Source organism: Babylonia areolata, chromosome 5 (genome assembly GCF_041734735.1).
Source record: "Babylonia areolata isolate BAREFJ2019XMU chromosome 5, ASM4173473v1, whole genome shotgun sequence".
NCBI lineage: Eukaryota > Metazoa > Mollusca > Gastropoda > Neogastropoda > Buccinidae > Babylonia > Babylonia areolata.
Genome location: NC_134880.1, coordinates 31611157 through 31636601, shown reverse-complemented (window position 1 = coordinate 31636601; position 25445 = coordinate 31611157). Strand labels below are relative to the sequence as shown.

The window sequence follows — 25445 nt, the reverse complement described above, 5'->3', positions numbered from 1 at the left end:
TCATGGTGGAAGGAGAGAGAGGGGTAGTGGTTCCAGAGCACAGCAAAGCACAAGATCATGAGGGCAGGGCCATAAAGTTTCGGGGCATGGTCCGCAATCGGACTAGATTTCTAAGTGGAAAGTTGCCGATGCACAACCACCAATCCTGAGGTTGCCTTTACTGGTAGGCCTGGCGTAAAGTGCTGCCTTCCATCGAACTCTACTGGTCAACAAAAGTGTTGTAAAGAATACCAGTCTTCAGTCCAGTGATGACAAGAAACCAGTTTCAGGTGAGACTATTTTACATTCATTGCTTTCTTTCTTCCTCCTTCCTCCCTTTCACTCACTGTTCAGCATTATTTTCCACTACCTCTAGTGATATATTTTCATTCTCGGGTAGTAAATGTACAAGAAAACCAATTTTTGCAGTGTGTTTGTTGTTCTATGGTCAGGAGTGTGTGAGTGTATGTTCTGAAAGTGTTGTTTTTTTCAATATCATGTATATCCATGGATACCATAAAAATCACAAACAACACCACAACATTATGCCGTCACCTCACAGCCAATGGTATGACGGGGAAAAAATGCCAAAAATCTTAGAGATACCTCAATAAATGAATGAGCAGTGAACACTTTAGTGAACCAACTCAAGAAAGCTAAAATTACCAGGCTACTGTTTAAGAATGTAAGAATGTGACTGTTGGTGTTTACAATCATAATTTTTGTTTATGTCTTTTTTTTCTCCTTTTTTTTTTTACTCATAGCAATATGCTCATTTCTCTGCATACCACCATTATTCCTTTGTCTATTCATATATTGTCCCCATTGTCAAAAGGACTGTATTGTCAATAGCAACGAAACAATGTCTGTGTCTCTTTCACACACACACACACACACATATATATATATATATATATATATATATAACGACAATTTCCGCACATCAGTAATCTTCCATTCATGTCCATTATGTGTTTGGCTATACATAGCAGCATTTTTCACACAGATCACATGGATCTTCTGTTTACTGTTTTGTTTATTTTATTCCTGCAAAGGTGTATTGATCAAATATATATTTCAGTCATTCTATCCCCAAAAGAATGAAACAAACAGGCACAAGAAATTTTTGAGTGAGGGCATACAGATCAGTTAACAAATGCAGTGTCTATTACCATCTGTATGAATGATGGAACATGAAACAGAATTCCTCCTCCAATTCACTATCTCTGATACTGTCATGATACTGCACAAACAGCTGTTGGATGGTATTATTCAATCTGCATTCTTTCTTAACTTAGTCTCATTACTTAACATCCTTCTGTTCTGAAAAAAAGCACTGACCTTTGCTCAGTGTAGCATAGTTGACAACACTGTACAATGTTTTCAGCAACAAGTTGCAGTTGTCTGAAAACATAAAATGCAGTCAAAAGATAATAAACAAGAAGCAAAGCCTTCACAGCCCATGTGTGATTCTTTCTGAACAACAACAATAGAACATGCTAGGATGGAGGGAAGGTGAGGGTGTGTGGAAGGTTCATTACCAGTACTTACACACATCCACCCAAAAAATATTTTAACTTACAATCAGAAACAAGTGTCTGTCAAACCAAAACTTTCATGCTGGAAACAAAACAATTCTTAGTTAAGCAACCCACATTCATGAGTATTTCATCATTTTATAATCATCATATATACCTTTAGGCCTGTCTTCATCTCAACTCTCTGATTTCAACAACATCACCAAACACATCTTTGGGCATATTATACATGACAGTCACTCCAAACAAGTCCAGTTCTTTTGTCAAGTAACGTTTGGAGGATCAGAAAAATTCTACTACTCTAAACGTTTTGATAATGATGTCATCATCTCCAAAATCACGTCAGGGTGACCTGAGGTGAGTATGATGCTGAAGGGGGATTAGGGGGTGCACGGGAGGGGTAGTACCTCTAGAGGGGGGGCTTGTCACGCTCTTCCGGGAGTGGTTCGTCCTCTGTTGGTCCCCACCGGCACCCAGCTCTCACCTATGGGTCCTAGAAGCTGCTAGCATGTGGCAGCGCCCAACCCCCGGGAAACAGCTTTGACAGGCTGGCTAAACTAGGTGAGGGTAGCCGACGGGTCTCAAACCCTCGGTGAGTTAGGGCTTGTCTACCCAAGCATGTGAAGACTGGATCCGGCGGACTCTGCGGAAGAAACCTTCATGGTTCAACGGAGAGGAAGGCGGTTGCAGCAGAGCATTGTGGAGTGCTGATGGCAGGATGAGGCACATAGGACATCCTGGTCATCCACTGCATCCGTTTCCATCTCCAGTTGTCTTGACCTCGTCTTGCCACTGGATACAGACGGTCTCAGACAAGAGAGTGAGGTCGACGGTGCGCAACTCCTCCTCACTATAAACGAAGTCATCACGCAAGTCATCAGTCATCCTTCATCCCATACCATCATTTTCCCCAAGCCCTGTGGCGACAGACAAGCAACAAAGTGACAGGTGTGGGTACACTGGCAGTTGTAGCCGCGGACCTGCACACAGGCGGCTCAGGCCATAGGGTCGTTTTTCACTGACTGGAGCAGCGGTGGAGATCGGCAGCCTCCTGAGCGACTGAGCAGCCCTCTTCAGGACAGCACTGCTCACCTCGATGGCATGAGGAAGGGGCTAGAAAAGGTGCCCTAAACATTGCCTGCTCCACACCACCCTAGTCAGCATACCGTGGCTGACGGGAACCCTACTCAAGCGGTCGACACACAAAGGAAAGAAAGAAGAAAACAAGGAGCACCCCATTGACCATTGCCACATAGAATGTGCGCACGCTTCTGGACAGAGGCGACTCAGCCAGACCACAGAGACGCACAGCACTCATTGCGAGTGAATTAGCCAGGTACAACATCGACATCGCTGCCTTAAGTGAGACCAGACTGGCAGAAGAAGGTGAACTCTGTGAGCGAGGTGCAAGCTACACCTTCTTTTGGAGTGGTCGCGGACCTGAAGAGAGACGCGAGGCTGGAGTTGGCTTTGCAGTGAAGACAACCCTCGTTGGCAAGCTGGCTGGCCCCCCGAAAGGAGTGAACTATCACCTGATGACGATGAAATTCCCTATATGCAACGGGAAGAAGTTTACCACCATTGTGACCAACCCGGATGAGATCAAGGACAAGTTCTACGAGGACCTGAACGCTGTCATCACCACTGTTCTCAACGCAGACAAGCTCATCATTCTTGGTGACTTTAACGCGAGAGTTGGTTGTGACAGCACCTCCTGGGAAGGCGTGATTGGGAAGCATGGGGTTGGTAACTGTAACAGCAATGGCCAACTACTTCTCCAGACATGTGCCAAGCACGACCTTCTTATCACAAACACCATCTTCTGCCTCCCTACCCATAACAGGACGTCATGGATGCATCCTCGCTCTGGGCATTGGCATCTCATGGACTTTGTCATCATCAGGAAGAAGGACAGGCAGGACGTACAAGTCACGAGGGCCATGTGCAGCGCCGAGTGCTGGACAGACCACCGCCTTATCGTCTCCAAGCTCAACCGCCACATCCAGTTCAAGAGACGGCCTCAGGGCATGAAAGCACTCAAATGCCTGAGTGTCAACAAGCTGGAGCTAGGCAACATCAAGCAGAGCTTTGCTGACACCCTGGAGGAATGCCTTGAGTCCACCGTGCTGGACAACCAGAATGTGGAGGCAGCATGGGTCACTCTGCATGAGACGGTGTACAACACTGCCATAGAGTGCCTGGGGCCTTCTGTCAGGAAGCACAAAGACAGGTTTGATGAGAACTGCACTGAGATCAAGCAGCTGCTAGAAGACAAACGCCAAGCCTACAGAGCCCACATTGAAGATCCCAAGTCACAGTCAAAGAAGGACATACTGAAGAGCGCACGCAGCACCATCCAGCTGAAGCTACAGCAGATGCAGGATTCCTGGTTGAGCAACAAAGCTGATGAGATCCAGGGCTTTGCTGACAGGAACGACATGAAGAGCTTCTATAATGGCCTGAAAGAAGTCTACAGTCCCACCACCTCCGGATCTGCTCCACTCTTCAGTGCTGATGGTTCTACCCTGATCACTGACAAGGACGGGATCCTTGAGAGATGGCCTGAACACTTTGACAGTGTACTGAACCGCCCCTCCACCATCAATGATGAAGCCATCGACCGACTCCCCCAGGTGCCAGTCAGTGAGTCGCTGGATGCCATTCCAACTTTGGAGGAGACCCAGAAAGCTATCCGTCTGCTATCCAATGGCAAAGCCCCTGGCTCAGACTCCATTCCAGCTGAGGTCTACAAAGAAGGTGGTATGGCGCTGACTGAGAAGCTTCATCAGCTGTTCCAGCTCATCTGGCAGCATGAGGCAGTTCCACAGAACTTCAAAGACGCTTCCATCATACACCTGTACAAGCGCAAAGGAAATCGTCAGGCCTGTGACAACCATCGTGGTATATCCCTTCTGTCCGTCACAGGCAAGACTCTGGCCAGAGTGCTACTCAACCGTCTCATAGCGCACCTTGAGCAAGGTCTCCTACCAGAGAGCCAGTGTGGATTCCGGAAAGTACGCGTGACTATCGACATGGTGTTTGCTGCCAGGCAGCTCCAGGAGAAGTGTCAGGAACAGAACGCCAACCTTTACTCCACCTATGTCGATCTGACCAAGGCCTTCGATACTGTTAGCAGAGATGGCCTTTGGAGAATCATGGCAAAGTACAGATGTCCCAGAAAGTTCATCACCATCATACGGCAACTACACGATGGGATGGTGGCCCGAGTCCAAGACAACAGAGAGACTTCAGAACCATTCCCTGTCTCCAACGGAGTCAAGCAAGGGTGTGTTCTTGCCCCCACCCTGTTCAGTCTCATGTTTCAGATGCCTTCAGAGATGCTGACGTAGGCATTGGCATCAGGTACCGCACAGATGGCTCACTCTTTAACCTCAGGAGGCTTCAAGCAAAAACCAAGGTGAGGACAGACACCGTCAACGACTTCCTGTATGCTGATGACTGCGCTCTCAATGCTGCCTCCGAAGCTTACATGCAACACAGTGTCGACAAGTTCTCTGCTGCCTGTGACAACTTTGGCCTCACAATCAGCACAAAGAAGACTGAGGTGATGCACCAACCAGCTCCAGGAAAGCCTTACGTTGAACCAAACATCTTTATCAACGGGCAACGACTGAACGCGGTGGACAAGTTCACATACCTGGGCAGTAAACTCTCTCACACAGTTGTCATCGACGACGAGGTGAATGCCAGACTCGCCAAAGCCAGCACTGCCTTCAGCAGACTCCATAAAAACGTTTGGAACAGGAGAGGCATCACCCTGGAGACGAAGCTCAAAGTATACAAGGCCATAGTTCTCACCACACTGCTCTATGGATGTGAATCATGGACGGTCTACAAACGCCACGCCAAAAAGCTGAACCACTTCCACACCACCAGCCTAAAAAAACTTCTCGGCATAAAGTGGCAAGAGAAGATCCCTGACACAGAGGTGCTCACTCGTGCAAACTTGCCCAGCATCTACACCATCTTGATGCAAGCCCAGCTGCGCTGGGCAGGCCATGTAGTTCGCATGCCAGACCACCGGCTCCCCAAGAAACTGCTGTACGGCGAACTCCAACATGGCAAGCGCTCCCATGGAGGCCAAAAGAAGCGCTTCAAAGACACTCTGAAAGCTTCTCTGAAGGCCTTCAACATCAGCCATGGGAGCTGAATGCAATGAACAGACCAAAGTGGCATTCAGCTGTCCACAAAGACGCCAAATCCTGTGAGGCCAACAGAATCGCTGCAGCAGAGCAACGCAGACAGGCCAGGAAAAGCAGTGCCAGCAAGTCCCCTACAGCCGCCACCATCCCCTGTCCACACTGCGTCAGAACCTTCCGGGCGCGGATTGGCCTGACCAGTCATCTGCGCACCCACAGAGCCCAACCCACCCACCCCCAGGATGACTAGATGGTCCTCGTCGATCCTGACGGACGAACCACATGATGCTGAAGTCACTGACTGTAACATTCAAGACTGTTTGAACCTCTCTTTGCACTGTATCTTTGACACAAACACAAAAAAAATGGCAACTCATTGTCAGAATCTAAGGAAACACATGCTGTTTCAGACAAAGGAACCCGATCTGGGCTTTAGATAGTTTTGAATTTTTTGAGTGGCACCTAATTTCTATAATGATGTTATAAGCCATGAATATCTTAACTGACCTTTCCATTCTCCACTGTGACCAATAAATACAGACAGTGTTGCTGTGCTTGCGAGCAGGCAAGTTATTTTCGCAATGACTGGTTCACATGAACAGTGCGTGTCAACAATGGCGTCAGACCCAGTTTCTTCTCAGTCAGAAGGTAGACAACAGAATTAGATGAAGGGGCCCTATTGTAGCTACATAACATTCTGAATTTGATCCGTTTCAAACTCTTTGTGCTTTCCCGGATTTGTTTACAAAGTCATCAGTGTGTGAAAATTTCGAACAAAAATATGGATAATCTTCTCACTGTATGATAGCATATGAAAGGAGGAAGTTTTATATTTTTTCTGTTGTCTGTGGGGAAAGTCAGAGGAGCTAACTGGCAGTGCTAAGTGAGTAAAAAAATGCAAGTGTCCTGTGAGCTCAGTTTAACTGTCAAACCCAACTAAGCAAAATGCAAGAACATTTGCTGATTTTTTATTCATGGCCATTCATGAACATGACGCAGTGTGTGATGAGACCTATGCACAAATCACTTTCTCATTAAAATTTAGAAAACTCCTTTGCTTCCTTTCTGTATGTTATCCCAAACAATTGTCCATGCTTGATAATGAATATTCATAAAAAAGATCTAGGTTATAGTATTTTCAGAAATGCATCAATGTAACTTCCATACCAAGCAGAAGTTCCCATTTGAACTTAAAATAATAAAACAACTGCTATTAATCAGTGTGTCAGTTTTTCAGATAAGTGTTAAGTTTTGTGAATACGAAATAAAAATTTAACAATAACCTGACTGTGGGAACATTTTGGCTTCTTTATGTTGTTTTTTTTTGTTTGTTTTTTTGTGTCCTTCCCTAAAATGCATTGGTATTGTCCTTATGTGTGGAAAGAATTAATTTTCTCCTATTTTTAAGCTAAATTTGGTGTTGAGTATTTCAATATATAATGAATTTGTTAAAGTTTACCATGGACACACACACACAAACACACACAATTGAAACACAGAGAAACCACACAGACTCAGGTTGTGTATGCATAAAAACTGAAAATTAAAAGTTCCATAACTTTCAGCCCATAAAGTGCACCCCTTGAATTTACAGAAAAAAAGTTCTTTTGAACTTTTTTTTTTTTTAACTGAGAGTTCAGTCTCCTTGAGTATTTCTGTTTGTTTTTTTCTTGCAGATAAGCTATTTTCTGAAAATCTTTACAAGTCCTTTTCCTTGATATCCATTGATACATATTGGCTCTGCTGACCATGGATGTTATTTTCTGAGTACTGAAATTACCTTCAGAAAGAGGACTGGAATCTGCTTGTAACTCAGCTCTCATCCTTTCTTTCTTTGTTCTGTCATCTGCTTTTTCAAATGCTGGTACCATTTCCAACATTCTGAAATCTTCAGCTGAATTTGCCTGTAGTTAAGACCCAGTCCATTCGCTTGTTCAATTACAATCCAATCAAGTAGCTCTGCTTTCAGTCTTGGCTGCCAGTTACCTAGGCATGTTCAAAAAGATTTCCAGTTTTCTTGCAGATACTTAACCCTATCGACAGTTCAGGTGCCAATCAGCGACTTCCTACTTGAACGCTTCAGACGCCAATTGGTGACTTGTATGCAAAACGCCTCAGGCGCCGATCAGCGACTTGTACACTAGAGTTACCAACCTCACTCGTTCTTCTTTTAGTGAAACCACAGAAGTTCGAAATGTTCACCACGTGTTTCCGGAACATCCACTCTACATTTAACTTGCAAGTTGACTCATGCTGTCAAATATTTCCGAATTTATTTAGTAGATTTCTCCAGTCAAAGCATGGCCAGCACTTCATGAAACAAACAAAAGGGTATTTACAACACCACGGAGGCAATGCAAATGATTTTAGAGGATAATTCGCCCGCTGTAGTGCTGATTGGTGACAGTGACAGTAGAGAAGAATTTGCCAGACCAGTCAAGAATGACTGACAAGTAACTCAAAGACATTTAATAATGTACAAAGACATTTGTGAAAGGAGCCATGAAACCTTCCAGTTTTGCAACATACAGTGTGTGTGGTGTTGGTGTTTCCAAATAGGATGTGATTTTGTGTGTGTGTGTGTGTTTTTGCTATATCAGACATTTGTGAAAAGAACCATGGAACTTTCAGTTGAGGAGGAGGAGGAGGTGGTGGTGGTGGTGGTGGCAGGTGGGAGGAGGAGGAGGAGGAGGAGGAAGAGGAGGAGGTGGAGGAGGAGGAGGAGGAGGAGGAGGAGGAGGAGGTGGTGGTGGTGGTGGTGGTGGTGATGAGTGTGTGTGTGTGTGTGTGTGTGTGTGTGTGTGTGTGTGTGAGTGTGTGTGTGTGTGTGCGTTTCTTCTCATCTCTGCACATAGGTGAGTGCACATAGGTGAGTAGGTGAGTGCACATAGGTGAGTGCACATTGTATTACATTGTGTTATGTCTGTTTCCAGTTGTATTTCCCAGTCTGTGTGTTCATTTTTCACTTGAAATGGTGCATTTTATGTTTAAAACGACTAAGAATATGTGAAAACTACTCAAAAGTACATACTTTTTCATTTTCATCAACTGATTAAAAAATTCAGTCAATGTGTTCATACAAATAAACATGCTTATCATAATTTGCATTCTTTGCCCTCTAGAATGAGCTACGAATGAAGAAGATTGAATGAGTAAAAGTGAAGCTATGGCAGGTTAAAGTGGGTTGGTGGTGACAGTTTTCGTTCTCCTGCACAGCTGGTTTAGACAGAAGTGTACTGCTGCTCAGCTGGTTTGTACAGCGAGTTGTACCTCTGCACCTCTGCCGATGAAAGGGTTAATTCATTCTGATTTCTCTATTTTCATTCCATGAATTTATCCCAAACTCGGATGCCGCTCTTCTGAGCAATCACCTGGCTGCCAACAAAAGGTCAATAAACAATAAAAACAATGTCTGCTCCATGCCTTGAAATAAAAAACACCAACAACAAAAAACAAAAACACAACCAACCAACCATCCAAATAAAAAATTTAAAAAACCCACTCCTGGACCAGAAAGGATGGACAAGATAAACCTCCAAAATGCTCAATGTCACAAGTTCATGGTGTATCTCAGACTTAGACAAACAGAGCAGAATGAACTGTCCTCTTCTCAGTGACCCTTTATTCTCCACAGTTTTACAGTCAGCAATGTGTGTACAAATGATTAAAAACAAAAACATTGTTCAGAAAAGTTGATCTGCATGTCTGTCATTTAAAAAATATCATCTTTGAAACATATCTATAAAACAGATATCAATTAAAAAATAAAAAAAAGGTAAAATCATTAAACACTGCAAAAAGAGGAATTACACAGTTAACCTGACAGTGGTACCTGAGTTTTCCGCTGCCTGGCCAGGATCATAGAAGACAGCGTGGATCAAGTGAATGGTGGAGGTCAGGAGACGCACCACACCACAGACCTGATCTTTCACATTGCTCTGCTGTCCCCCATGCAACATCTGCTGCAATGCTTTCTGCAAATATATTTAAAATATATTCACATTCTGGACTATTATATACTGTCTGGTGGTAGCTAAGCTTCTGAGTAGGTGCAACCTTCATGTGTACTTAAATTTGGCTACATGTTTTGTTCCATCATTATACTGCATTCTTAACTCTTTGTTGGTGTTTTGCTTTTTCACTGCTTTCTTACTCCTGTTTGTTGGTGTTTGCTCATTGACCTCTTCAGTGCCAAGGGACATACACACACACACGCGTGCACACACACACACACACACACACAAACACACACATATATCTCCCAAAATGCTTTGGTATTTGCCCCAGGACAAACATATACATCCACATCAGTTCAGGACTTTTCACAGATCAGTTTTAAAGTTGATGTGTCTTGATAGCCACCAATCAGAAAGCCTGATATTTTACTTTCAATATCTGCGGGGAGCAACAGCCAATTGTGTTCTCTGTGGCAATTACTGGATGCTACTGTCAGTGCCCCTCTCAAAAATTTTGACAATGCATTCAAAACATGAGAGGCAAGGCCTTCAAGACTCACTTGTGATACACTTTAAAAAAAAAAAAATCTAATCGTTAAAATGTGTTCTGTATTTGTTATTATAAAGCTTCACGTTTAAAAAAAAAAAAAAAAAAAAAAAAAAAGTCCTAACCAGATTCGAACCCCGCGTGTTCGGGTGAGAAGAAACTGCCTTATCCATTACACTATCATGGCTCCTTAACTGACATTCTAAAATTTAACGTTTGAACAAACTTTTTTAAAGGGCGATAAATCAACTGCGGTATTCGCAGTGAGAACGCTGTTTAAATCATATTATTCTGGTGTATCTTGGGCATTCAAAAAATCTTTAAGGGCAATAAAAAATTCTTTTTAATGGCTATCACCACAATCACACTGCAACATTTAGCTGTTTTCACTAGATCTAGACAGATGTACAAGTTTAGTTACACCCGCCGGGAATGTAGTACGACACAGTCGATTCAATTCCTCTTTTATGTTCATTCTAGTTTTATAGTTTTAAAGTTGATATGAAAATTCAGTATTTTGTTAAACTAATAACATGTAGAGCCAACTACAAGTACTTCTAAACATCGTAAGAAGTGAAAAGGACTTCATTTTGAGAAAAGTCAAGACTGGAAATTTTTTCGTTTCATCGTGATCAGTTCAAGGGTATTAACTCGCATGGTTTACAATTTTTAACTGTGAATTCTGACGGATTCTGTGGATATTTTTAAGGCAGTTTGGGGCATAATCCAGTAAGTGATGAGGCGTTCACAAATCTTTCTCTGAATAAATATTTAACGGTCTCCTTCTCCAACTTTCCATCACATGTCCATTGAATATAGGATTGAACGGGCAGGTCAACAACTTGAAACAAAATGGCGTCGTTCGCGTTCACGAAGAATATGAGCACGCGCTTTGAATGTGTATAAATATGTGTACGCAATTGATATTTGCCCATGACCTTCAGGGCTCAGCCAACAGATCTGTAAAGTCCACTCGTCGTATTGATTTTATTATTTTCCGAAAAAGACCACTTGGGCGAATGAACATAGTGAAAGCCCTGTACACTGAGAGTAAAACACACAAGCTTTTTATGTACTGAGTATAATTTCAAAATGTAATGTTTAAGATGAGAAAGATCAGTTTAAAGCAAATTAAGTCCCCTAGCATTAATAATTTCCCTTCTTTACTATCTGTACCAAAACATTTGCAAAATAAATAAAACTTCCATGCTTAGCAAAAGAAGTTCCTGTTTGAACAAAAAATAATAATAATGACTGCTCTTGTTGTTGTGTCAGAATATCAGATCAAAGTGCCTAGTTTTGAGAATACAAAAAATATAAATATATGTAAAAATTTATAAATATATGTAAATGCAGTTTGCATATAATTAGGCTTCATTTTTTATTTTTTTGTGCCCATCCCAGAGGTGCAATATTGTTTTAAACAAGATGACTGGAAAGAACTGAATTTTTCCTATTTTTATGCCTAATTTGGTGTCAACTGACAAAAGTATTTGCAGAGAAAATGTCAATGTTAAAGTTTACCATGGACACACAGACACACACACACACAACCGAACACCGGGTTAAAACATAGAATCACTTTGTTTACACAAGTGAGTCAATGACACACAATGAACCACAACCTGGCCTTTGTGGCTTGAAACAACAGCAATAACAATAACAATAATAACAATGGATAATTAACAACAGCACACAATCCAGAAATCTGCTCCAGGTGTTTTATAAAACACCTTTTTTTCTTTTTACATAGCACATTACATCAATACATTACAAATACAAACAAAATGTGACAAGCAAAGTGCATACACACACACACACACACAATGCATACATACATTCAAACATACATGTACATATACCAACTGCCCTCCACACACATGCACACAAAAACACATACATACACAAACAGATGCACACACACACACACACATGCACGCACAAGTAAACATATGAACACACAAAAACACACAATCATAAACATGCGTATGTATGTGTACACATACATGTGTATACGCACATAGCCAAGCACACCACAAGCAAAGGAGTGGACCTACCACAACAAAACTTATTGCTGAGGGAAGAGGTAAGTTTTGAGACCAGATTTGAAATATGTGAGGGAGTCAGAATGTTAGAGGGTTTTTTTGTTGTTGTTTTTCTGCCCCATCATCTGCACCGTTTCAGTGGCATTACTCCCAAGTCCCTCAAACAACAGCCCCCCATGAATCTGCCGACACTGAAGACACTGACAGGACTCACCCTAAGCACGGAAGTGGAGGGGTATCGAAACTGAGGTCACCATGACAGCAGGGCATGAAAGGCCACAGACTTTGAGACTGTTTCAGTGTTTTGTTTATACTGATGATGATGGAGGAGGAGGAGGAGGAGGAGGATGACGATGCTGCTATGGAGGTCCATTTTGGTTTGGGACTGCGTGACAAGGCTATACTCTACGCTTCCTGTCATAATGATATCCCGGCATTAACCAGGCCCAAGAGATACAGACACTTGCAGTGTTGGTCAGGTAATCAGAGCAACACACCCAAAGATACATCCTTGAAGTGGATGACACTCAACTGTGTGGTCCCAGTCTCCCCATTTAAGCCCACAGCACACTCAACTCTGGGTAGAAGCCGGCCTCGGGCCGAAAAACCCACCTCCGCTGGGATTCGAACCCGCGTCCTCCCAGCCGTCAGTCCGCGACGCTGACCACTTCACCACAGTGGCTGGTTCAGAATGTTAGAGGTTATTAGGGACCTTGTTCAACATCTTTGTGTTACAACACAAAGTGTTTTTTTTTTTCTTTTTTCTTTTTTTTCTTTTTTAACAAAAGAACACAGTGTTACAAAAAAAAGTTTAAGATTTTGCTACTCAAAAATTTGCAGAAGCTTTACAAGTCACTGATGATGATGAATTTAATGCCAGTTGTGGCAAAATCTTGTTGGATGGTTTGCTTGACAAGAATGAAAGTTAGAATGATGATTTGCAGAGAGATGTGGGGATGGGGGCAATTGAAGAGCTAGCTGTAGCCAGCAAAGGAGAGAAATCGGAGCATGCGGTCAAGTACAGCTCTGTGGATGACCCAGAGTTTAACTCAAGGAAAACCATTCACTTGCTGAGTTAATCAGAGCAGGGAGGAAGAGAGAGAGTGATGAAGGGGGTGAACAATCCTGTGTGAGTTGTGAATTGTGTCCTGCATGGTTTTTGAAAAGCACACTTGCATTGATCAAACAGCTATCATCTGAGGTGAAATTATGAAAAGTGCTCACCCCCCTAATCCCTGCCTGTGGACCAATTGGGTCACTGTTAACCCTTTGAGCCCTGACCACCACTTTACCGGTGGCAGAGAAAAATGACATAATGCCCGGCAACTGGTTGAGTGGTGCATAAACACTTGAAGGGTGCAGTCTCAACCTGGCCCGTCAGGGCAGAAATCAGGGACAAAACGTGCGAGAAAACAACTGTACACAGCACAGCAAGTAACTGATATGCTTGATGATTTATCGGAAGTAGAGTATGACAAAGATTACTCTGATAGTGAGGTGGAATTCGAATCGGATGATTTTGCTACAGATAGTGATGCTGAAAATGAATCTGAGCATGCAGAATCAGTTGATCAAAGGAGACGTGTCAGGTTGAGACTCTGCACGCTTCATGGTAGAAATCGATCTTTTTTATCCAAAACACATGTACAGAACACAATGAGGGGCGCAGCAATGTTGGTACTGCGTTCGCTGGCGTCGAAATATTACGGTTTTTCTGATTGGCTCTTCAATATAAGTCAACCAATAGCAAAACACGACACAAGTGTTTACGCACCGCTCAACCGGTGGCCAGGCATTATGCCACCCCTCCCCACCACCGGTAAAGCGGTGGTCAGGGCTCAAAGGGTTAACCTCTTTGATACTATCTGAAAGTGAGCATGAAGTGAGTGGTCATGGCACACGCTGGCAGGGCAGTTGAAGGACACGAGTATATATGTATATGTGTGTGTGTGTGTGTGTGTGTGTGTGTGTGTGTGTGTATACATATATAATACAAGACAAATCCAAGACTTGCTGGCACTACTCCATGAAAATAGTTCCAGAAGGGTAGGTTCTTGAAAGAGAACAAAAAATGCTCAATAAATCCCCAAAGAAAACAATATATATATATATATATATATGACAAAGGCGTTTTCGAGTTGTTATGAATCTGTAGCGTAGAGAGGAATTTTTTTTTTTTTTTAAATGCGAGTTCAGTCCCCTTGAGTTTTTTTTTTTTGTTTTTTGTTTTTTCCAGTGAGTTGTTTTTTGTTGGTTGGATGGTCAGTTGGTTCCCAGTTCTGGCACAGAGAAGAACATCATCTTCTAGAGCCGACTCAATTAGTTATCTGCTACGTTTTTGTAGGTGAGTTGGGATGTTTACTTCTTTGGCTTAGTTTGGGTCTTTGGATATTAAAAATTACATGAAAAATGTCGTCTGTTTTCACTATGGAGGAAGGTCAGTTGAACTGAAGAATATTTCAGCTTTCTGACACTGGTTTAAGTCAGACTGTGTAACTATGTTTTGGTTGAATTAAAGAATATTTCCTTTTTTTTTTTATTGGGTTTGGTCAAAGAAGTATTGTAAATAAGCTTTGGAAATCAAGTTGGAGTTGTTGGTTGTGTGGAGTTTTTCATCGTTATAGAGGGGAGTGTCCTTGTCGTCAGTAACAAAATTTTGCTTTGTCACAAAACAGGTTGAAGTTGACGGGGAGCAGAAGCTTACTGAAGATAGTTTATTCCCAGTTCGTGGGAAACTTATGGTTGTAAATATGTTTTCAGCGGAGAGCCTTGGACGGACTTAAACTTTGACGGTTGGGCCGCTGGTGAGATGGGAGCGCTAATGTGTTACATATACATTTATCCTTCTTCATGAAGAGGGCAGTGAGCAATAACAAAGCCGTTAAATCTACCTGCTTTGTAGAGGGCACTAAAAATGTGTAAAGAAAGCCTTTAAACTTGCCTACACTGCAGAGGGCACAAAGATATGATATGAAAGCCTTGTAAATTTACCTGTACTGCAGAGGGCATTATGATATGATATTAAAGCCTTATAAAATCACCTACATTGTAAAGGACACTGAAATATGAAAAGAGAGATTTTATAATTACAATTGCCTGCTAATTTTGGAAGCAGATGACATTCAGTTGTGTGTGTTAAGAGCATGGTGTGAGAAATTGTAGAGTGAAGGAAGAAATAAGATGATGTGGACATGGAACTTGCTAATGGAGCTGAGAATATGTCTTTGGGAAACAGTGAGAATGGGAATGAAAACAGACATTAGTTTTTGTTGAAGATTTGTGTGTGTGTGTGTGTGTGTGTGTGTGTGTGTGTGTGTGTGTGTGTGTGTGGATGTGTGTGGATGTGAACTTGGTAAAGAAGCCGCTCAAGAGAAGAAAAGGTTATGTTTTTGATATTCTATTTTGATTGGAGGAGTGATGGTGTTTGATAGGTGAATCTTGTTGTGGAATGTATGATTATAAACTGTTGATTACTAACCTATAGAAATATATATATATATATGTGTGTTATTAAGATTTGATGAGGACTGAAAATTAGTATGTGGACAAATATCTATGTTTTGTTTTGTTTGTGAAACAAAAGAAATTAATTAGAGTTGGCAAACACTATCAACCTAGAAGTGGTCTCATTTTGTACTTGTAACTTGAAGAGTACCTGTGGTGTGTGAGAGAGAAAACATGAACATACACATGCTTACATTACATATATGAAATGAGGTTCTGAGACACTGGTTGAGCAATTAATTTTGTTACATTCCATGCCCCATGCATACATAACATATATATATAAATATATATATATATATATATATATATGTGTGTGTGTGTGTGTGTGTGTGTGTGTGTGTGTGTTATTTCTATGTCTCTTAAAAATAAATTGTCTAAAAGAAACATTTCTGTCAACAACATTTCTACTGCAGTTGCCAGGAATCTGGGTGAATGCTGGGCTGAATATGCAGGACCCTAAAAACTACCAAAAGTTTGGATTAATAGTTCATGACTAAGTGTACTTAAGGTATGGTGATACATTTAGTTTTTAGTTTTCATTTATTTCAGCAGCTTTTACTAACAATCTACAACATATATTCAGAAAGTATGTGAAATTTGTTTATCTCATATTTATGGTTCACTCATTGCTAACCAGTGTGTTAAATAAAACTTCTATCAGAATTTGATAGTCTGTGTTCCTTTTAGAAAAGTAGGGGTTATGATACTTTCTTGCAGTAGTTTGTGTGCTACCATTTTTTGGTAAATTATCACCCACTTGCAACCAAAAACCACCTGGGGCCCTATTCAAGAAAAAATTCATTTTGCCTAAAGGCAAGTTACCTTTGACGTGGTACGGACCAACGGGTAGAGTTTAACCTGAAGGTTAATTATTTTCATATTCAAGGCACATATGATGCACTCAGGCTGCTAACCCATGGTCTATAATTAAGAATCCCGGTGATTCCCTTCTGCACATGCTCTTTTACTTCTCACCACACCACAGTTCAGAGCACTATCAAGAGAGTTCGCAAAACATGTGCTATCCGCAAAGCACACCTGTTTTCCTGCAACAAAAACAATGCTACAAAAGGATCCGCTATATTTACCTCTGCTTCATGGGCAGTCACCCTTGGCAGGTAGGGTAAATTTACCTTCGGGTTTGTAGACCCGCAGTTAGGCTCTTGTGTTCCTGAATACTGCATATTGCTTACCCTCGGACAGTTTGCTTTGCCTCAGGCAGATTACCCACAAGTACACATTTTGGTACACATGAAGGTCCCTGGTAAATAGGAAACACAAGCCAAAACAATGCCTGGCACTCTTGAAGAGGTTAAATGGCATTTCAAGCTGTTGTCTAGTTAGTGTTTTGGCTCATTACGATGCATTCCAAGCTACTCTTTCATTATGGTTTTCCTCATTAACTCACTCTAGAAGAAGGAACGCTATAGGAGTTCCTGAGGTAAGGCGCGGTTCCAGATAACGGAACGCAATAGCGGTTTCAACAATCAAAAATTTTTCAACATTTTCCTCATGGGGTAACATAACAACCGCAGCTACATCAGGCATTGCGAATGTGTCAAGGGTAGAATGGAAAGTTTCTTCGTGAGATTCTGTAACAACACACTAGCCAGCAAGCCATTGACTTCGGCACCCCACATGACAAGCCAATCTGCATGCGTATCGAAAATGGTGTCGCAGGCGATACGAGTGGAAAATTTTTAACCATTATACACCTAACTCATCCAATGTCGGCTTGCAGTGTAACACTCACACCCGCCCGGTACCATTGTCTAAACACATGCTTACTATGGACGCAGCCATTGTTGTTTACATACACAAGACTCTCGTGATATTCACAGCCTCGTTTTCGGCACTTCCTGCCATGCATTTGCACTTTTCAGAGTCCGATTTGCTTGAATTTTGACAAAGTTGTGAATTTTAAAAATCTGAACGCCAATTCTGAAGATGACTTTGAACCGCTTTTAAAGATTTTTGCATGAGAATCTTGTAAAAATCGATTGAACTGAGTGACCTAGATATCGACTGACCGAGTTTTGCCAACAATGAGAGTGAAGTTGGTCGCTTGAATGTAAATCAATCGCTGGACCTCCGAAATCATGAACATAACACCGGACCTCTGATAATGATACTGTCAGTGAGTTAGTCTTGATTTCACTGATATTTACTGGCGTTCTGCACGATCCTCCTGATTGTGCTAGTTCAATGGAATATACTACTGATTTGGTAAAGTTTTGCCAAAGTTTTGAAGTTTCAAAGTTGCAAGATGAGTTCAATGACTGTCAATCGTAGTAGCATAATCTGAACGACTATTCTGAAGATGATTTCTGCATGAGAATTTTGTAAAAGTCGATCGTACTGAGTGACCTAGACATCCACTGACTGAGTTTTACCGATACTGAGAGTGTGATTGGTACCCGAGTGTGAATCGATCACCGGACTTCCGAAATATGAATCGATCGCCATACCTCCGAAATCATGAATCAATCACCAGACCTCCGAAATCATAAATCAATCGCCAGACTGTTGGAATCGATACTGTCAGTCGTTGATTGCACTGATACTTATTGGCATTCTGCACAATCTTCCTGATTTTGCTAGTTAAATGGATTATATTTTTCTTTTCATTATGGAGAAATTACATCTGAGGTAGGTTTGTTGTTTTTGTTTGTTTGCTGTTGTTTTTCTCCCGACCATCATAGGAAAACACACCATAACTCAAAATGAAAAGAACGTAAAAATCAGCATGTTCATTGTTGGAATTCAAGTCGAGTAAGAAAAAGAATAAAAAGAAGATGTGTCAGAAGTCACTGCCGACCAGATAAACTTATTTCAAAGAAAATCATACTGTTATTAAAAGAATTTTTTTCAAAGTTGACCATCAAATTTGATACGTTTTTTTTTTGTTCAACATGAACCTGAAAACAAAAATTCTTCTGCAACTTTATTGTGTAGAATGCAGGAAAAATAAACATGTGCAACAAAAGAAGGTAATTATATTTTTAATCAATATTTATAATTACCCACTATCGAAAATCGCAAGAGTTATTCACCTTGGCATGGGATTTCAGGAGTGATTAGTGCTGAGTGACCTGGGGGTAAGAGGGTTTAGCAAAATAGATCACGACAGCGGCTTTTACTGCTGCTGAAGTGATTGAAATGCTTCAAACTGAAGATTCAGACATCGACAAGGATGATGAAGACTTTGAATAAAGTATACGCATTGAAGAAAGCTACCAGCAAGAAGGTACTGACAGTGACTCAAGATTTGGAGGGCAGTAAAGAGGGAGGGAGGTGGGTGTACACATGACGAGAGGAGAGGGGTCAGTGGGTCAAGTACTGTGAGTTTCATTCAGTTACTTTAGGTTTTGTATTTTTTGTGATTTTTTTCATAACCCTAACAAATGGGCCGTCTGTAGGGAAAAGCACAGGAGAAAACTTCCTGTCCAAAGTGAGTTAAACTGCATTTCAACCTGGTCTTTGTTGATGTTTCTGACAAATAAATCACTGTCTAAACTATTCTTTGTTTGGTGTTTCTTTATCATCAAACAGCAGATCTTAGAATACAAAATGTCACTCACAGTTCGAGCAAGCAGGAACTCACTAAAAACTTGTCGTGGGTTGCTGTCATCCATAAGAAGAATAGAACACAGGATTTCAGCCATTTTCTGTGACCAAAACATACCAAACAAATCATAAATGAGTACAAAAAAATATTGTCTGTGATCTAAGTTGATGTGGTATATTTTGTACCTGCATCTGTAACAAAACACACCTCATGCTGTCTAAAAATGTACACATGCTGGAAAATTCCAGTGACAGATTTCAAAACCCATGTCCCACTGACCATCAGTCTGACACTAATATAATACTTGTTTGGTTCTCATCAAATGGCACATGGACACCACACCAAAGTGGCTGAAGGCACTCAATGTGGTTGGATAAATAGAAGGAAAAAACAACAACAAAACAAGAGAAACAAAGAGACATCTCAGACTTTAAACGGATATCCAAGAGAATGAGAAGTGAAAACAAGGAAGATGGAAAATACCTGACAATAAATTGAGCTAAAGCATATTCTGATAGAGTATCTGTGAAATATACAATGGAGTCTCCCGTTGGTCTGATGGATGAGTAGGCAAGCAGGCTTATCTGTCGGTGTGTGTCCTCATATGGGAGAAGAGGCCGATTCTGGATGCGCAGCACTTCCCACAGGTGTTGCAAGGGAACACGTCTCCAGAAGTTGAGCCCTGCTTCCTTCGTTCACGCTTCTCTTTAATGGCCAGCATTCTCTTGTTTTTAACCATCTTTATGCCACTAGAGCACAGCATCCTCCAGCGAGAGCGGTCAAGGGCATCAGTTTCCCAGGAAGCGATGTCTATGTCACAGGCTTTGAGGTTTGTCTTCCAGGTGTCCTTGAAGCGCTTGCAGGGTCTTCCAAGTGCACGGTGGCCTTCCTTCAGCTGGCCATACAAAAGCATCTTCGGGATCCAGCTGTCTGTCATGTGGACAACATGTCCTGTCCAGCGTAGCTGGCACTGGATCAGCAGGCTTTCAATGCTGGGCAGGCCACTCTTCTCTAGGACCTGGAGGTTGGAGACCCTGTCTTGCCACTTTATGTCGAGGATCTTTCGTAGGCATCTCTGGTGAAACTGCTCAAGTTGTTGAATGTGATGGCGATACGTCATCCACGTTTCACAGCAGTACAACAAGGTGGTCAGCACAACAGCTCTGTAGGTTTTGATTTTGGTGCTCAGCCTGATGCCTTTGTTGTTCCACAGCCTGTTGTTCAGTCTGCCAAAGGTGGAGTTGGCCTTGGCAATGTGCAGCGTCAATTCTGCATCAAGGGCTCTGTTGCTGCATAGGGTGCTGCCCAGATAGCAAAACTTGTCGACCGACTTGATCTGTGTCATCAATCTTGATTGTAGGTGGGGGGGAGGCACTGGCGTTCTGTGACCTAGCTGGTTGGTACATGGACTCCGTCTTGCTGAGGCTGATGGTGAGTCCAAAGCGCCTGCAGGAGGTTGAGAACCTGTCCATAATGAACTGCATGTCCTCATGGGTGCGTGCAGCAAGCACGCAGTCATCAGCGAAGAGGAACTCTCTCAACAGTGCTTCAAACACCCTGGACCTGGCATGGAGTCGCCGCAAGTTGAAAAGTTTGCCATCTGTGAGAAACTGAATGTAGATGCCCCGGCCACAGTCTTAGAAGGCGTCAATCAGCATGGCAGAGAAGAGAATGGAGAACAATGTGGGTGCCAAGACGCAGCCCTGCTTCACTCCATTTACCACATGGAATGGATCCGACATGTCAGTATTTTCCTGTACTCTCGCCTGCATGCCATCGTGGAATGATGCAATCAGCTGGATTAGGTTCTCCGGGCAGCTGAACTTGAGGATCTTTCACAGACCATGGCGGTTCACCGTGTCGAAGACCTTAGTCAGGTCTACAAAGACCATGTGGAGCTCCTTGTTCTGCTCACGGCACTTCTCTTGCATCTGGCGTACGGCAAACACCATGTCACATGTTCCCCTGCCTGAGCGGAAGCTGCACTGTGCTTCAGGGATGACTGTGTTGGAGACATGGTCAACCAGTCTGTTCAGTATGATGCAGGCGAAGATCTTGCCAGCGATGCAGATCAGAGAGATTCCACGGTGGTTATCGCAGGATGTTTTGTCTCCCTTCTGTTTGTAAATGTGGACAATTGAAGCATCCTTGAAATCCTGGGGGATCTCCCCTCTCTCCCAGATAGACTGCAACAGGGCGGTCAGCTTGTCTGTCAGCACCTCACCTCCATACTTGTAGATGTCGGCCTGGATTCCATCTGCTCCTGGTGCTTTTCCTGACACTGTCAGCTTCAGGGCCTTCTGGATTTCGGCCTTGGTGGGAGGGGCAGCTAGCGAGTCATTGACTAGTAGCTGTGGGAGGGCTGCAATTGCCTCGTCAGATACGGACGAGTCCCTGTTGAGGAGGGTGTTGAAGTGCTCTGCCCAGCGGGCAAGGATGTCTTTCTTGTCTGTCAGGATGGTGGTCTGGTCCAAGGCTCGGACAGGGGTTGATCCTGTGGCTCTCAGCCCATACACAGCTCGGAGACCATCATGGAAGGTCTTCATGTCATGACTTTCTCTCCCACCAGGTGTTCTTCATCTCACGCAGCCTCTTCTGTACGAGTTGCTTGGTTTGCAAGAACTGGTTCTCCTTCTTCTGGCAGTCTATTGGAAATGTGATCCTGATGCCGTATATGCAGTGTGTTCAGGAGCTTGGAGATTCCAGAGTCGTTCTCATCAAACCAGTCTTTGTGGCTCCTCTGTACAAAGCCAAGTGTGTCAGCTGCTGCTGTGTACACAGCATCTCTAAAGGTGCTCCATACCTCTTCTACATCAGTTGATGCAGGAATTTCTTGGAGAGCTGCTTGGATTTGCTGCTGCATCACGTCCTTGGTGATAGGGAGGCGGTGGATGTTCAGCTTCCTAGGGGGTTTCTACCTGGCTGGTTGGAGCTTGCGTGCAGGTCTGATGTTCATCTTGCTGCATACCAGGCGATGGTCCGACCAACAGACTGCTCCTCTCATGCAGTGTGTAATGGAAACATCACCTCCGTCCCTCTGCCGGAAAATCACATAGTCCAGCATGTGCCATTGCTTGGAGTGAGGGTGCATCCATGTGTTCTTGTACTTGTCCGCTTGTTGGAAGAGGGTGTTGGTGATGGTCAGTCCATGCTGCGCACAGAGCGAGAGCAAAAGCAGTCCGTTGGAGATGCACTTGCCAGTGCCATGCTGTCCTAGGACTTTTGGCCATGAGGAGAAGTCCACGCCGGCACAGGCATTGAAATCCCCAAGGATGATCAGCCTGTCCTTTCTGTCTACCACTGAAATGGTGCGGCTGAGCTCCTCATAGAAAGCTTCTTTGGTGTCATCAGGGTTGGTCATCGTTGGGGCATAGCAGCTGATGACTGTGGAGAAGCAATCCTTGGACAGCTTCAGATGCAGGGTCATCAGCCTATTACTTATCCCACGTGGAAGGCTGTCAAGCTGTTGTGCAAGTTTGGTTCGCATGGCAAAGCCCACGCCTGAGGTTCTTGGGGTGCCATCTGGCTTCCCAATGCAATATAAGGTGTAGCCCCCTCCAACTTCCTCCAGCTGGGTTTCACCCGCAAACTGGTTTCACTCAGGGCTGCTATGTCCACCTGGCAGCAATCAAGCATTCTAGCAATGAGTGCTGTGCGTCTTTCTGGTCTGTCGTCTCTGTCTAAGAGGGTGCGAAGAATATACTTACAAAATAAAGAAAAAGAAACTACAGATTAAAAATCATACCTTTTGCTAATGTCTTATAACACATATAGACATACTGTACATACCTGGTCTGAAAAGGCAGTTTCTGTATCGGCCAGCAAAGAACGGCACTCCTGTGTGACATCAATATTCATATTAACATTTGTGATACTACTGACAAAATACGTGTGTGTGTGTGTGAGAGAGAGAGAGAGAGAGAGAGAGAGAGAGAGAGAGAGTCTGGAAAAGGTCAGCACTTTTTAATTCACACTTCAAACGCTCCCCCTTGGGATGTCTTTTCATTGGCAAGTGATAAATTCTAACTCAAACATGACAGCCCATGATGATCCATTTTCAAAATATCATTAGAGTATCATCATCAATTTGACTTTTAATACAATTTTTCACAGTTTTATTTTCAATCTCAAATCATCAAAGTTTTAACCCCTAGGCTGCCTATATGACGAGATAATTTGTCAGTCCAAGCTTGTATGCTTCGCTGCCACAATGACGAGATAACTCATCATTGAAATATTCTGACTTTTCCCTGGTTTGATTTGAGTTCGTTGACAAAAATACTGGTAACTTTAGCTTGGGGAATCTTTCTAGATTCTATTCATAGCTGGAAACCCCATCGACGTCATATGTTAGTCCTTTATTTGAACATTTTGGTTGGGTTACTGCCGCAGTGTTTGCCTGGCTCCTCTCCTCGCTAGCTCAACAAAATGTCGGACCCCGTGCTCAAGACATGCAACCGTGGCACACTAAATCAACCAAGATTGCTTTCTTTAGCTGATGCTCAGAAATAATTAAAGCATAAATTCAAAGGAGAACACAGTGATGAACATTTATAGGATGATTTGATAGAAAATAAAGGGAGCAATCAAGAGACTGGCCAAGATACGTCTCTCAGTGACTGGTGCTGGCTGTACAGCTGTAGCAGACGACAGAAAGTGACAATTATTAGCAGGACACAATGTGAGCGATTTTCTTGGCACTCAGCCAACGCGGTCTGATGAGAACTGGTTGAAGCGACCATGTTCAGAGGGGTGAAGAGAGGGGTGGAGACCGAGGGGGCGTGGCCTCACATCCATATTATCACTTGAAGAAGTCACAAATGCATTGTGTATCTGTCTCTTTTTTTTCTTTTTTTTTTGTGGCTGTTCTAGTATCATTTGTGTGTGCAGATATTATCAATTTGTCCAGAAAATACAATATTTCAGTGCAAATTACCTGACTAATGTTTGTAATGAACAAGTTGAAAATGTGACAAAAAACAAAACACTGATTTCAAACAACAGCATGTCAGTGAAAATAGATAAAATGTTAAAACATCATGTGTTTTGCATTCTTTATTTATTTTTCAGAAAACATCACTTTTATGGTTCTTTCTCCAATAACAAAGAGCACAGAATTATTTTGAAACTATAAACCCGTTTTTTGTGAAAAAAAACCTGGCAAATAGATTTCACTCAAATCTTATTTTACTGGCAGCGAAAGGGTAAATAAAAGTCTGCAATCATAGGGTATGGACAGACTGAAATTAAACTACTAAAATGAACTAAACCCATATATTAACCCCTTCACTGCTAGTACGTTTTGCTATAGCCTATGCTGAGATTTTTTTTCAGAAAAACATGCCAATGATCTCAATTTGTTTGTATTTCAAAAAGTACTGGAGATAAGTGCATAAAAGCATATATCAATTTAAAGGAAAATGAACCAAGATTTAGTTTTTGACACTCACAGTTAAAATAATGAGTCAATCAGACACAAAAATTCCATAATATGCCATTAAAAAATCAGGACTGTCATTCCACCATATAGGTGCTACAACATCAACTAGGTTATGATCCAGTCTTTTCTTGTAACTGTTTTTATCAACCACACACACTGTCCAAGGCTGTGCAACAGTGTCCAGATCCATAAGACTCCAACACAGTCCACACAAAGAATGAAAAGGGTGTACTCACCCAGCATCTATCACTATTAAAAACGCGGTGTGTGGTATTTGTGAAAACAGTCTTCAAGACACAGTGCTGGTTATCTGGGGCAGTCTGGGCAGTAGAACCTCACATCCTTTCTTTGCCTTTTCTTCCAGCAAACTCTGCACCTTCTTTGTATCCAGGCCTTCTCTTGGGTAGGTGGGATGACATCGATGAATTGTCGTCCACACAGACAAACAGCATGGTCATCTTCAGCAGCGTCTGGGTCTTGGTCACCAAAAATCACGGCACTAATTATATCCTTCTGGAAGTCCAGGAATGCACTGCTGTTGCCTGCTTTTTTGAAAAGGATGTGTGCATTCAGCATGGCAATTTGTTGAGAAAACCCACACACAGCTTTTTGTACCACTTCAGGGTTTCATTGTGGCATCATAGGGATGCAGTTGTTGGTCATGATGGTCCATGGCACCCATGTTTTTGTTGTAATCCAGAACTG

General features: G+C 42.6%; 1 protein-coding gene across 2 annotated transcripts in view; it reads right to left on the bottom strand.

The window, feature by feature from the left end:
• LOC143282024 (conserved oligomeric Golgi complex subunit 1-like) overlaps positions 1–25445 on the bottom strand; it is a 324386-nt gene that overhangs the window by 217256 nt on the left and 81685 nt on the right. For both annotated transcript variants that reach the window (XM_076587450.1, XM_076587449.1), the window contains exons 8-11: positions 23090–23137; positions 19314–19400; positions 9510–9651; positions 1321–1383 (exon numbers count right to left, since the gene is read on the bottom strand). In XM_076587450.1, the coding sequence (XP_076443565.1) occupies positions 1321–1383; positions 9510–9651; positions 19314–19400; positions 23090–23137 (340 nt within the window). The remainder of the gene's footprint in view (positions 1–1320; positions 1384–9509; positions 9652–19313; positions 19401–23089; positions 23138–25445) is intronic.